The sequence below is a fragment of the Sus scrofa genome, chromosome X, assembly GCF_000003025.6.
Source record: "Sus scrofa isolate TJ Tabasco breed Duroc chromosome X, Sscrofa11.1, whole genome shotgun sequence".
Taxonomy (NCBI): Eukaryota; Metazoa; Chordata; class Mammalia; order Artiodactyla; family Suidae; genus Sus; species Sus scrofa.
The window spans coordinates 124,047,391-124,062,612 of NC_010461.5; the positions used below are offsets into that span (position 1 = coordinate 124,047,391).

The 15,222-nt window shown below is 41.3% G+C and overlaps 1 protein-coding gene across 2 annotated transcripts; it reads left to right on the forward strand.

The window, feature by feature from the left end:
• LOC100622897 (synaptonemal complex protein 3-like) lies at nucleotides 706–13,140 on the forward strand. 2 transcript variants are annotated; one of them, XM_003360489.3, is made up of 9 exons: nucleotides 706–789; nucleotides 1,557–1,903; nucleotides 2,328–2,397; nucleotides 2,543–2,577; nucleotides 4,334–4,451; nucleotides 5,231–5,330; nucleotides 8,193–8,291; nucleotides 12,282–12,386; nucleotides 12,799–13,140. In XM_003360489.3, the coding sequence occupies exons 2-9, from the start codon at nucleotides 1,696–1,698 to the stop codon at nucleotides 12,850–12,852; spliced, it is 789 nt and encodes a 262-aa protein (XP_003360537.2). In that variant the 5' UTR covers nucleotides 706–789; nucleotides 1,557–1,695; the 3' UTR covers nucleotides 12,853–13,140. The 2 variants fall into 2 exon arrangements, with proteins under 2 accessions (XP_003360537.2, XP_005674029.1); XM_005673972.2 differs by having other exon boundaries at nucleotides 1,557–1,828.

Consider the following 15,222-nt stretch of genomic DNA (forward strand, 5'->3'; position numbering starts at 1 on the left):
GGGGAGTGTTCCTAAGGTACAGCCGGGAGAATGAAAGCACTGTGGCTGCGGGTGGCACGTATAGATACTGTTGGTGACACCTCCCCCCCTTCCCCCCCTCCCCGCAACGGTTCGGGAAGAGTTTCCGCCTCCCCCCCCCCCCCCGCAACGGTTCGGGAAGAGTTTCCGCCGGGTGGGTGTTAACTCTTTTCTCTGAACGTTTGCTAGAATTTGCCCCGTGAAGCCATCTGGTGGTGGACTTTTGGTTTTCGGAAGTTCACCTTGGGGCACACCTGAAGCCAACACACCATTGTCAATGAACCCTACGGCCATCAAATCAAGTTCAAGGTAAATAAATCAAAGATGAAGACCCAAAGCTTGGAAACGGAGGGGTATGGTTTGCCCAGAACACCGGGGAGGACGGCTATTCCTCCGCAAGGGGGCAAGGTGAAGGGGTGAGTGGGAAGGACCCCGGGCGGGGACCGGGTGGGAAACGGGAACGTCCCTGTCAAGGCGAAGGTGGCGGCGTGGGCACCCAGGTGCTCCCTCCGGAAGCCCTATCCTTCTGCGCTGTCCCAGGAAGACAGCCACCAGAAGCGCCTTGGAAGCTGGCAGCTGGAAACGCCCAGGGCAGGTCCGGGGGGCCTTGGCACGGTGCCCAGGAGGCCGGCCCCTCCAGGGGGCGTGGCTCGGCCGAGGCCCCGCCTCCCGCATGCGCACTGCGAGGGCCAACCATCGCAGCTCCCGCCCAGGAGAGGCCTGCCTGCGCCTTCCACGCCGAGGTCGTCTGAGGAGCGTCCGCCTGTGGAGGTGGCGTGGCCGTCGCGGGCGATGGCGGGAGGGACAGAGGGACCCTCAGGGAGGCCCGGAGGGGGCCGAGGCCCAGCATAGCCATGTGGCGGGGGGGGGGAGGGAGGAGGGGGGCAGATGGGGGAGGGGCGGGGCCTCCTCAGACCTGAGGGGAGCAGAGCGTGGGGCGAGTGGGGGCGGCCAGGCTGACCTCGGAGGCGAGGTGTCCACCGGGCCCCCCATGGGGCTCCCTTCCGCAGGCCCGGACAAGGCCCCTGAGGGCGGGGCCCCTGAGGGCCGGGCCCCAGGGCAGGGAGCAGGTCTGTCAGTGCCCATGTCCCGGGAGGGGACGGTCTGATCGGGGGCCGAGGGTCCGTCCCCTCGCGTCTTTCCTTCGTGCCCGGCCGCGGAGCGGGACGGTCAGGTGCCGCGAGATCGTCCTGGGGTGCAGCGGGCGTGTGGGGAAGGCCCCCGGCCTGCCGGTGCCTGGGCAGGCGCAGAGCGGTTGACTCCGTGTCCCTGCGGAGCCTCGGGGCCTTGTCTTTGTCCTGCTCCTGCCTGAGGTCGGGCCTCCAGCCTGCCACGTGGTCCCTGGGGACCCAGGCACCCAGGGCAGGGGTGGCCTCTGTCCCGACGTGGAGCCGAGAGTCTGGCAGAGGGCGCCTGACCCTCAGATGTCCACGGGCAGGGCCGGGGGTGGGGGCGGGGGGCGCCGGTGCGGGCGCCGGTCCTCCGTCGCAGCCCTTGGGGGAGGGGGTGTGTGTCACGGTCACCCTCCGCTTTGTCAGCTCCTGGGGCAGCAAGAGCCCGCGCTGGTCTGCACCGAGGACCCTGGCCTGGCGTCGCTCCTTGACCGTGTGCCCGTTTCCTGAAGTCTGCGCTCCCAAGGTGCAGCAGAGCTGTCTCTGCCTCTGAAGACACCTGGCCATGGCACCTGCTGCGAGGAGGCGCCTGAGGAAGCCTGTGCGCGCCCCCCCGATGGAGCCTCGGGGGATGGAAGTCTATGACGTTGAGGGACAGGAGAGCAGAGGGCCGAGTGGGCCAGAGGATGTCCCCGAAGGTACCGTCTCCCCAGACACCTTTGCAGAGCGCAGCACACGGGTCCCTCGGGTCACTGGCTCTCAGTCCTCCACAGGTAAACAGGGAAATCCACGTGTGTGCAAAGCCGTGTCCCGTCCTGGAGGGTGCCCGCCTCACCCCCCTCACATCCCAGACCCAACCCGGGGCGGCCATGCAAGCTCCACAGCCGCTCCTGCCGGCGCCCCCAAGTCCCTCGCGCCAAGAATAGCTGCTGGGAGCTCCCCCGTTCCCTGTGACGTTCAGCCCTGAAAGGCTTGTGACAGTGTCTTCCCAAAGTGGCCCTGGTCCCTGACCTCACGTCATCTGACCTGCACGTAGGGGATGCCTTTCCTATGTCTGCTTTAAAAGCTTCGGGGGGGGGGGGCGGGCGGCGGGGAGCACAGAGCCTGAAACCCTCCACGGCGAGGCCGCTTCTCCGTGAAAGCTGATCAAAATGCCACGCTTCATTTTAAATGCTTTCCATTTGTACTTCAATGCAGGAAACAACCCAGCTACTGATAACCATGGGGAGAAAAGACCCTATGAGGACACACTTGAGGAAGAGTTGGGGTAATGTTTTTAAAGTAATTTTCACTTGCTAGGTACAGTCATCTTGTCTCAAATAACAAGTATTGTCTGTGAAGTCCTTAGGGGGGCGTTTCTTTCATACAATCGTGGACTTTATTTAATAATGTTTGATGTAACTTCTTCACAGGAATGAAGTACAGAAGGTGCTGGAAGGATTTCAAGGTACTTTTGAATGATATTTATAATTAAAGTTGTTTTAGACAATATTGCTTTTACAAATCGAAATGTTAGTATATTACAAGACTTTCTCAGGTACAAGATTTTATGCACATGTTTAGTGTGATTTGACTTTATAGGTTTCCTTATTTACCCCTGGAACTGTTGCTGTGAAAAGAGAATCTACTAACACTGATGAGGCAATAATGATGCTTTTCTTTTGTGCATGTGTTCATTTCATGGACTGGGGAAGGACATCAATGAGAAAAGTTTGTACCGCCTTTTGTGTGCACACATTAAGTGACAAATTTTTAATGTCAGTTTTAAATTTTCTTTAGTTACTTCTCATGACTTTCTGATGTTCTTTTCTTTGGTGTAGCAGCACTAATTCAATCATCTAAAATAACTCATTATTGTTGTTTTTACACTAGTAATCTGTGTATTAGAAAACTAAAGACGGCTATCTAGCTGTTGAGAGATGTATAATCAGATCCCCATACTCGAAATTTTACATTGTTCTGTGAGATACTAGTTACACTATTTCTGCTAGAGAACAGGACTCTTGACAAAACTTCTGGGTCCGTTTGTGGCTCTTTGATAGAGATAATCCTCTTAGGCAAGTATGATTTGAAAGCTTCGCTCTATTTCGTGGCGACAAAGTGCTTATTTTGTGAGCTTCCTCATAAACCACTTATTATAGATGGCTTCTGGATGTTTAAAATGTTTTTATTTTAGTGCAGATCCTTTGTGATTATCAAAAGATAACTATTGATTATAGATCCCTCGAGTCAAACCATATGATTTGCAAAGCTTTATTTAAAGTATTATAATTTTGTGAAATACAGCACTGATGGATAAAAGTGTTATTTACAAATCTCCAGGAAAATTCTTTTTTTTTTTTTTTTTTTTTTTGTCTTTTTTCTAGGGCTGCACCCGCGGCATATGGAGGTTCCCAGGCTAGGGGTCCAATCGGAGCTGTAGTCACCGGCCGACGCCAGAGCCACAGCAACACCAGATCCGAGCCACATCTGCAACCTATACCACAGCTCACGGCAACGCTGAATCCTTAACCCACTGAGCGAGCCCAGGGATCGAACCTGCAACCTCCTGGTTCCTAGTCGGATTCATTAACCCCGAGCCACGATGGGAACTCCCCAGGGAAATATTTTTAAATGTTCCTGAATTTGCTATTTGAAACTAGGGTTTTTATACCCATGATCTTTGTCTCTTTTTAGTAAAATACAGTTAAAACATGACTCACCAGATTGCTTGAAAAATAATTTTCCTAATGTGCAATATAATTATTTATATCCTTTTGAGGGATGCTTTTTAAAAGGATAAGTTTGTGCATTTTATATAATGCATTCTAAAGGCAATCTGTCTAAATGTGTCCCTTGAACCACAGGATATGTTACACATTTAGAAAATTTTGCCTTTTAACTGTTTCCTCACGAGGAAATTAAAATCTGTCTTTGAGCTTCTTTATATACATTTTGAAAAATGAAAAATCCTTTATTATCCCCTTTTCGCTATCTTTAAATTAAAAGATGGTCTGCAGTTATAAAAATTAGAATTGAGGTACTAGTATTTGAAAGATTTGAGAGAGAAAATGAGCAAATCTTGCTTTTTGAAATGATGCCTGTATTATAAAATTTAAATGTCTGTGTATTGCTGAGACAGCATTTACCCATATTGATTCAAATATATGAGAACAAAATAATTTTCAACATTAAACTTTAATGAATAAATATTTTCTATATAGTTGACATTAAACAGGCTCTTATTGCAAAGAGGAAAAAGTTTGAGATGAATACAAAAGCTTCTATCAAAACTGCTAAGGAAAAGATTGATCGTGTTTGGAAAACACAACAGGAACAAAGGTGAAGTGGTTGGTTTCTTTGAGCCATGATGACATTTGTATAATTTCTTTGTGTTCATTGGTGCAACTAACCTAATTCTTTAGTTCTGTAACCTCACAGAATTTACATTTATTTCCTAGAAGCCAATAAAGATGACATTTTTTCCCTTTCAAAAAGCAATTGAGTTGTTGTTCCATAAAATTAATTTGTATTCATTCTAGACCTACACTAGCTGAACATAAGGTAAATGTATTAAATCATTATTCTTTTGACAGCTAACTGTATTCAATTATGTAGAAAATATTATTCTTATATTGTAAAAAATTGTATATTTTAGCTGAATTGTGTTCACTGTTCTTTTTATTCAAAATCATTGTTGTGCCAAAGAGAGGAAATATTTAAGTGAAATATTCTTGCTTGGAAATCTATGATAAATGGATGTAATAACCTCATCCAATCTACTTACTGTATTAGAACATACATAGAAACTAAACTGCTTTTACATAAAGTGAATTTTTCTGGGAAATTTATAGTACAGTAAATCCCCATTAGTTTTCAAGAGGTAGAGAGTATGCCAGACAGAGTTTGTATTATTCAATTAGTTACAACACTTTTGGAATTAAAGAGTGAATCATCCACTTAACCTTTTTGTTTACCATGAAAATATTTCAGCTGCTATTATGCTATTACTGTCTTCTTATTTGATAGTGTAAATTGTGTCAAATCAATTTTGTTTTGAATACAGTTAATTTTTTCATATCTTTATGCAGTATGATGGTGCTCATTGTTATGTTTTACAGGCAGAATCTTCATCTCGAATATTCTCAGCAATTTCAGACTTTATTTCGTGAGTGGGATATAGACATACAGAAAGCCCAAGAGCAAGAAGAAAAGCTAGCTGTTAGTATCAGACTTAGCTTTAAAATTAGCTTATTATATCAAAGTCTCAAGTAACAATAGCTCAGGAAACAATACAGGAGAGAAGGTAGAGCCCATGAATCTAGATGGGTAAAGGTGGGTGAAAGATGCAACGATGCAATGAATGTCCTATTTGGATTGCTTCTGTTTATCTACTGAAATAATAAGGTCATCGTTAGGAGTTAGGATGGTGGAAGAAGTTGCCTTTTGAGGGCAGAGAAGAAGGCCTAGTAGTGTTTCCTGAGAGGACTAGGGAAATACCATTGCCAAGCATTGTTATGGGTCCAACTTAGGTTAGTGTCATAGTGATCATGAATTTAAAGTGAGATCCCTCTGCATGGTCGTGGCAGAGCAGCTGGAGAGGTGGATTTTCCAGGGTTGGGGTTAACCACACAGCTTGACAGAGTGAGAAGGGGACCAAGGTATGTACAAGGGCATAGGTATAATGATAGACCACGGAATTTCAGTTGGGAAGGAAGAAAGGGGAGGTCATTGGAGTGGGGATAGGGAACAGTGAAAAATCTTAGAATCAATGGATGTTGATCCTGACAGAGTATTGTACTGTAGCAAGAAAGGGAAAGAACCACAAACAGGCAGGTAGTGGTTGCATGTTGGGAAAAATGGAGAAACAGTATAGCACAGTGGTCAAGAGCCTAGACTCTAGAACCATAAATGTTTGGGATCCAATTCTAGTTGACCAGTGCTAGCTGTGAAACCAAAGAAAGATCATTTATCTCTGTCCCTCAGTTTCCTCATCTATGAAAGGGGACATAACAAGAGTACCTACCTGGTAGAGTTGTTTTGAGGATTAAATGAGATCACGTATAAGAATTTTGTTTAAAATGGTTCAGAACACTCCCTGATGCATAGTTCCCGTGTAAGTCTTTGCTCTTATTAATACCTGTACATGTTAGAGTTATTGGGAATGACAGAATCCAGGGTTTGACTGTGGAAGGGGGCGGCTAATGTAAGGAAGAGGCAAGATTATTGCAGAGATTAGGTCAAAGAACAGAAGGGCCAGCATCATTGGAAGGATCGTCTAAGTGCATATCGAAATGACCAAGAAGAAATACATGTTTGAGTATTGTTAAGAAAGAATAGTTCCTCTGTAATTACTGTTAGGAAGGGTTATTGTGTAGATTTTGCCTATCTGTGGTAAACGCATTATTGGGAGGGTCGTTTGTAGATTTTTAAATCAAGAATTAAAACAGATTTTTATATAGTTTTTTTTTTTTTTTTTTTTTTGTCTTTTTGCCTTTTCTAGGGCCGCACCCGCGGCATATGGAGGTTCCCAGGCTAGGGGTCTAATCGGAGCTGTAGCCACTGACCTACACCACAGCTCACAGCAATGCCAGATCCTTAACCCACTGAGCGAGGCCAGGGATCGAACTCACAACCTCATGGTTCCTAGTCGGATTTGTTAACCACTGAGCCACAACGGGAACTCTGCTTTTATATAGTTTTTTAAAAAATAAATTTTATTGGAGTATAGTTGTAAAACGAAGTAAATCAGTTGTACATGTACATATATCTATCTGTTTTTTTCAGATTATTTCCCCATACAGTTGTTGCACAGTATTGAATAGTTTACCCTGTGCTATCCAGTAGGTCCTTGCTACCTACTATTTTAAATGTAGTGCAGTGTATATGTCAATTCCATTCCCCCAATTTATCCATTTACAAACCAGAAACAGACTCACAGACTTTGAAAACAAACTTATGGGTACCAAAGGGGATAGGCATGGGGGAGGGATGGATGAGGAGTTTGGGATTGGCATGTGCACCCTGTTGTATATGGAATGGACAGGGACCTGCTGTAGAGTACAGAGAGCTCTACTCAACATTCTGTGATAAACGATAATCTGAAAAAGAATGGATGTGTGTATGTGTATAACTGGATCACTTTGTTGTACAGCAGAAATTATCACTACATTGTAAATCCACTATGCTTCAATAAAACTTTAAAACATGGAAAAAGGGGTTAAAACAGGGTTTCAAGATGGGGTGAAAAAGAAGATCTACTCAGTAAATGATAAGATAGGCTTATTAGGAGTTCCCGTCGTGGCGCAGTGGTGAACGAATCCGACTAGGAACCATGAGGTTGCGGCTTCGGTCCCTGCCCTTGCTCAGTGGGTTAACGATCCAGCGTTGCCCTGAGCTGTGGTGTAGGTTGCAGACGCGGCTCGGATCTGGCGTTGCTGTGGCTCTGGCGTAGGCTGGTGGCTACAGCTCTGATTAGACCCCTAGCCTGGGAACCTCCATATGCTGCGGGAGCAGCCCAAAGAAATAGCAAAAAAAAAAAAAAAAAGATTGTCCTTATTATATGGTTTTAGTATAGTGGTGGTGAACATAATTATTAATATGATCATATTAAAATTGATCATAAAAAGTTGTTAAAACAGGAAATGTTAACAAGCATTCAGTTAAAGAGTATTCCTTTTTTTTTTTCTTTTGTCTTTTTACGGCCGCACACGCGGCATATGGAGGTTCCCAGGCTAGGAGTCCAATTGGAGCTAGAGCTGCCAGCTTACACCACAGCTCACAGCAACGACGGATCCTTAACCCACTGAGCAAGATCAGGGATCGAACCCTCAACCTCATGGTTCCTAGCCACTGAGTGAGGCCAGGGGTCGAACCCGCAACCTCATGGTTCCTAGTCAGATTTGTTTTCTCTGCACCAAGAAGGGAACTCCGAGTATTCCTTTTTAAAAGTTTAAGTATAGTTGATTTACAGTGTTTCAGGTGTACAGTAAAAGAGTGTTCCTTTTAAACTTAAAGTATAATAATGTTTTCTAAATATTTGATGTTACCCACATTTATCACTTTTTTCTTTTGTATTTGTAGAATATGTTTCAAGAGCAACGAAAGAGTCTTCAACAAGCTAGAATTGTTCAGAACCAGAGACTGAAAAAAATTCAAAATTTATATGAGCAATTTTTAAAGGTCTGTTGTATTTTGTAACACAATAGATTTTTATAAAAATAATATTTATATAAAAGTAGAAGATAGTATATTTCTTTCCAAATTTATGGGAAAAAATATTTAGATTGTACCTTTAAGTTGTTAACCATTTTCCATTTTGAATTTATTGTTCTGGATTTAAGCTACTTGCTAAATGTGTTTTTAATTTTCGGATACATTTTTTTTTTTTTTTTCTTTTTTTTTTTGTTTTGTTGCTATTTCTTGGCGCTCCCGGCATATGGAGTTCCAGGCTAGGGTTGAATCGGAGCTATAGCCACCGCCTACGCAAGCCACAGCAACACGGATCCGACCGCGTCTGCAACCTACACCACAGCTCACGGCAACGCCGGATTGTTAACCACTGACAAGGCAGGACCGAACCGCACCTCATGGTTCCTAGTCGGATTCGTTAACCACTGCGCCACGACGGGAACTCCAATTTTCGGATACATTAATAATTTTGTGGGAGTCATTTAAAATAGGGAACTGTAAAGCAGGAATTTTATCTAGATGTATACATATCATGAAGAAAATTGTACTTTATTAACACTTTAATCATAACTTCTTTGTTCAACAATCAATTTTTAGGAGATGAGTGACAAATACATAGTGGAAAGTAGGAAGTTTATAAATCATCTCTAGAAGTCTTTTGTCCCCCCTTTTTTTGCCTTACCTACGGCATGTGGAAGTTCTCTGGCCAGGGATTGAATCTGACCCAGAGCTAGGGATTGAACTGGCACCTCCACAGACAAGCCAGATCATTAACCTACTACACCACAGCAGGAACTCCAAATCATCTCTAGATGACTTTTACTTGTCTTAATAGTTAATGCTATGTATGAAGCAGGCAATTGTAATTAATAACTACTTCTTTTATTTTCAAATGTATTATATGAGTGTTTATGGCATGTTTGCTTTTAGAATACAAGTGGCTAATAATTACTTTATATGCAAACTTATAATCACATGAGAAGGTCTAAGTGTATAATGGAATGAAAAACCCGGAGGAAGGCTAAAAGTTTGTGAATTGAGAATGCTCTGCTGTGATATTTACATGTTAGCAAGGTGTCCTCAGTGACACCGACCTCTTCTCCATGAAGATACGCGTACACTTATTAGGAGGTGATGGAATCCCACACATTCCCATTCTTTTCTGGTGGGGTGGGGCGGGGGGAGTGTTCTTTTTAATGGTAATCTTGTGTAAATACATGATGTTACTATGACACTCTTTTTAAACTAATTGAGATGGTTTAAGTAAACTAGTAAAAGGCTTTAAAATAGATATTCTTTAAAGAGCTTTAGAATCATATATGTGCAAAAGAGTTATTTAAAAAGTGTTTCTAGGGAATTCCCATTGTGGCTCAGTGGGTCACAAACCCAGCTAGTATCCATGAGGTTGTGGGTTCGATCCCTGGCCTTGCTTAGTGCATTAAGCATCCGGCATCGCCATGAGCTGTGGTGTAGGTCGCAGATGTGGCTCAGAGCCATTGCTGCAGCTCTGATTCGACCCCTAGCCTGGGAATTTCCATATGCCACAGCTGTGACCCTAAAGAAAGGAAAAAGAAAGTGTTTCTACGTAGGCAAGGTGTTGCTCTAATGCTCCCTGAGAATCAGTTACTAGTTGGTGTAAAGATTTGATAAAATACCAAAGAAGATTGCTTCTAAAGGTTATTGCTAAGTGTCAGCATTTAAGGTGGTTTTAGTGTTGTCTTTGATTCCTCCAAGTCCCTTGTCCTTTCCACCCGGCAGTTGCTAGGCCCTACAATTTTCACCTCTGCAACTGTAATTTATTTCTTTTTTAAAATCAAGTATAGTTGATTTACAATATTGTGTTAGTTTTAGGTGTACAGCACAGTGATTCATTTATATATGTATTTCATATTATTTTCCATTATTCATATATATTCTATATATATTTCATATTATTCTCCATTATAAATTGTTACAATATATTGAATATAGTTCCCTGTGTTATACAGTAAGTCCTTTTTGCTTATCTGTTTAAAGTAGCTATTTTATTTCTTTCTTTGAATTCCCACTGCCACTGCCCTACCTAGTTCAGGACCTCATCATTCCTTGCTTGCACTGGTTTCTGTCTTCCCTGATTTCTGTCTTCTCCAATCCATCCTTCACCGCTCTGCCATATGATCTTCCTAAAGGTATCCCTTCCCTCCTGAAAACCTGCCATGAGCTTCCCAGTTCAAATCCTCAGGCATTCAAGGTGTCCCCCACAGCAAGACCCTCTCTTTGTAGTTTCCTGTTTGCATTCTTTGTTCCCTCCCACCCCTCCAGATTAGTTGCTTTCCCTGCACTAAGTCACCATGGCCTCCTTGCTTTGCTTGTGTGCCTCCCTGAGAAAACGTTTAATTCCCTCTCTCCTTTATGTTTTGCCAACGAGATCAGAATCAGTCTTATTTTCCACCACACAGCCACAACGTGATGTGCTTCCTAAATTGTTATGTCTTTGTGTTTTAATTGTTAATTTAAAAAATACTGAAAAACCCCCAGCTAGACCTGGAAACCCCCCTCCTTAGCCCTCAGAGACTACTTTTTAGAGAGGATACAATAGATCACTATTTGTTGAATGAACAGTAAATATTTAGAATGTAAGTTTGTTTTTTGTAACTTAAGGAGGTCCTGTTACAGGTCATTTTATTCTCTCCAATGGAACTAAGTTGCATTCATTTTACAATTTTTTTTGTCTTTTTGCCTCTTCTAGGGCCACTCCTGCGGCAGATGGAGGTTCCCAGGCCAGGGGTCTAATTGGAGCTGTAGCCACCGGCCTACACCCCAGCCACAGCAATGCAGGATCTGAGCCAGGTCTGTGACCTACACCACAGCTCACAGCAACGCTGGATCCTTAACCCACTGAGCAAGATCAGGGATCGAGCCCTCAACCTCATGGTTCCTAGTCGGATTCGTTAACCACTGAGCCACGACGGGAACTCCTACAAAAAGTTTTTTTATTTAAAAAATTTTGTATTGAAGTATAGTTGATTTACAATGTGTTAATTTCTACATTCTTATTAAAATATTCTTTTCCATTATGGTTTATTATAGGACATTGAATATAGTTTCCTATGCTATGTACTAGAACTTTGTTGTTTATCCATTCTATATACACAATAGCTTACATATGCTAACCCTAAACTCCCAATCCATTCCTCTCCCACCCCTCCTCCTTGGCAACCACAAGTCTGTTTCTGTTTCATGGATAGGTTCATTTATGTCATATATTAGTTTCCACATATAAATGATATCATAGGATATTTGTCATTTTCTTTCTGACTTGCTCCACTCAGTATGATAATCTGTAGTTGCATCCGTGTTGCATTCATTATTAGTCATCATAATTGCATTGTTAGCTGGTGTTTAGAGAGCTTATTAGAGGGTTTTCAAATTAGGATATTTCATTCTATGGGACTGTTAGTCTTTTTCATTTTTTGCTCCACCTTGACCATAACTGTACATCAACTCATTGTCTTGAGCAAAGGGTACTGCTGTTGTACTGCTATAATAATACTATTTGACTCAACTATGACATTTAAAAGACTTAAGTGGGTATTTTTGATCTCCACATATCTATTACAATATCTTTGTTTGGAATAAATAATGAGCATCCTTTGAATATTGAGAGTTGCTAAATTTGAAATTTAATTGTGCATGTTTAGAATGTGAGATGAAAAGCAGTGCTTGGAGTTCTCGTTGTGGCACAGCAGAAACGAATCTGACTAGTATCCATGAAGATGCATGTTTGATCCCTGGCCTCACTCAATGGGTGAAGGATCTGGCGTTGCTGTGAGCTGTGGTGTAGGTCACAGACCCTGCTCAGATCCCGCATTGCTGGGGCTGTGGTGTAGGCCGGCAGCTGTAACTCCAATTTGACCGCTGGCCTGGGAACCTGTGGCCCTAAACAGCAAAAAAAAAAAAAAAAAAAAGTGCTTTATCACTGAACTAGCCTTTCTGTTTTAGAGTATGGAGGAATTAGAGAAGGATCATGACCGTCTTCTTACTGACGAGCAAAATGAAGTTAGACAAGAAATGGCCAAGTTGCAGGACAAAATAATGGTTGAAACTGTAAGTAGTGTATATTTAGTATTAAGAATGTTAAGGGAGTTCCCGTCGTGGCGCAGTGGTTAACGAATCCGACTAGGAACCATGAGGTTGAGGGTTCGGTCCCTGCCCTTGCTCAGTGGGTTGACAATCCGGCGTTGCCCTGAGCTGTGGTGTAGGTTGCAGACGCGGCTCGGATCCCGCGTTGCTGTGGCTCTGGCGTAGGCTGGCAGCTACAGCTCCGATTGGACCCCTAGCCTGGGAACCTCCATATGCCGCGGAAGCGGCCCAAGAAATAGCAAAAAGACAAAAAAAAAAAAAAAAAAAAAAAAAGAATGTTAAGGAATGTGAGCATTATGGTATTTTGTTTGCTGAGCTGTATATAACGATAACTTAAATAATATGCAAATATGTAATATTTCCTTTCCTGAAACAGCAACAGCAAGAGCTGGCAATAGTTCAAAAGTCTCTTCAATCCCTGTTATTCTGAAGATTTTGAAGAAAGAACTCGAACCTAAGTTGTATGGCACAAGAGTAGCGTTAGCCACACTGAAACACATTAGAGTAGTTTAAAAATTGTAGTTGAAGTCATTACATCTTGTTTATCATAGCTTGTTTTTTAGGTATAAGACCCCTTTTCTGTTAAAACCTGAATAAAACCTAAACAATTTGTGATTATAATCAGAAATTATTGAATTATAGGCATCAAACTTTCAGTCCTTTTCTTTTTGTTAGTAATGATTTTTTTGTACCTAACGCTGGCAAATAACTTTTAGCAATAAAGATGATTTAACTTTAAGTTGGCCTCAGTGCATTTGTATTTGTCTCAAAAGGTTTGGAAGCACGAGTATAGAAAGAAAGTTACATTGTTTTTCCTTAAGGAAAAAAATTAAAGAATATAAAGTCCCATGTTATCTGTGTATGCTTTGGTATTCACTCATTACTTTGTAGAGACAGTTCCAATGGGAAAAAAATGATTTCAAAGGAAAAATCTATTTATTGCCTTGTAAAAATGATTAAAAGCAACTTAAGTTTCTGTTTTTAAATTGCTAAAAATCATTGAGAGCAGATCCAGCTACATAAACATTTAAATTGCTAAAAATCATTGAGAGCAGATCCAGCTACATAAACATTAATGCTGGAACATGGGTTTGTGACTATGTCATTTCCACAAAGATATCAAAATATCATTTAATTGGCATTGGTTCACTATTAAATGACACCTCCCCTTAGCATTGATCAAAAGTATTTCATTAATATGTACATGCACTTAATTATTTATGGTTTAAGTATTTCACATCTGTCTTTAAATATAAATTACCTAGAGTGCTTTGTTTTCAAGTTTAATATACATTGTCTGTGGAACAGTGATTTTGTATTCAGCTAAAAACTTGAATAATTAATTCTTGGACCTTTCCTTTTGTAATGGGCATTTTTTACATTGAATAATACAACACTATCTTCATTTGGATACATGTTAATTAACAAACATGGCATTGTTTTAGGATATATTTTAAAGAAGTAAATTAAATGTATTTTTTTCTAAATTACTGAAATTGCTTTCATGAATCATTCAAAACAAAATATTCCCATCTGGAGGGGAGGAGTGACTTTGTCCTATTTTTCTGTGTGTTTTTCACTTTAATTCTGGTGCCTATATACCATCCTTCTCTTTGTTTTAAGGTTTTCCAAGTTTTTAAAAACGAGTCCATATAAATGATCTTTTTCTGACTTTAATAACATATACCAGGATAAGTAAATCCTCCACCGTTATCCAATATTGACATTACAGGGAGAGTTCAATCTCTTAATTTCATACTTTTTGTAAGGGACTCTCCTTTAAACCCAAAGCACATGTTGGTACATACATCTAAAGCTCTATTTCAGATCTCAGAATGTCCTTATTTGGGGATTTTGCCAATAGCTACAGAGGCAAAATGAATACCCCAAAGGTCCCCATGAGAGCTCTAGTATTACTACCGAGCAACCTTATTTTATATGAGAGTGCAGAGACAATGATCAGCACATGATGTACTTAGTGATCAAATATTTGACATTTATTTCATCCCCTTAGAACCTCAAATGAGTAAATACCTACCTGAAGCTACTTTGGCTGGTATGCTAAAGGGAAGAAAAACTTTGCAGTTATTTATATATTTATGCAAAATGTGCCACTATATATATATTATTTATATACATTATAATTATATGTATATTGTCTAATAGATATCTAAAGATATCTATATTTTTTACAATAGTTTTAGATTCATAATAAAAGTGAGAGCAGAAGTTAAGAGACTTCCCGTATGCTTTCCATTCCCAGACACCCACAGTGATGAGCTTACATTGATACATTATTATCATCCATAGTCCATAGTTTACACTAGGGTTCACCTTTGGTTACCGTTTTTCTTTATCAGTGAGGCATTTTCTTTCATGTCACTTGTGCCTTAGCCGTTTTTTATTTTTTATAAAAGAGAACATTTAATGTCCACCATTTCGTGACAATGAAAATTTAACTCAGACTATCAGGACAAGTGACTCTAAAGCAAATGTAAAGATTCATATTTTTTTCTCTCCAAACTGGCAAGACAGATTTTTTTTTTGTTAAACACAAATTTCAGAAAATCGCAGTTAGAGCTTCTAAAATCTAGTTGGTAGACCAATACACATACTTTCTTTTGTTCTGTAGTAACTAAACAGCTGCTTTGCAAAAATGGCTATTGTCAAGAAAGTAATTTCTCCTAATATCACTTGATTTGACAATTGCAGTACCATGAACCATGCACTTATGTAGCATTATGATTTAACATTTCAATTTATAACTTTCAAAATGTGCATTACTCTTTGTTGCCATCAA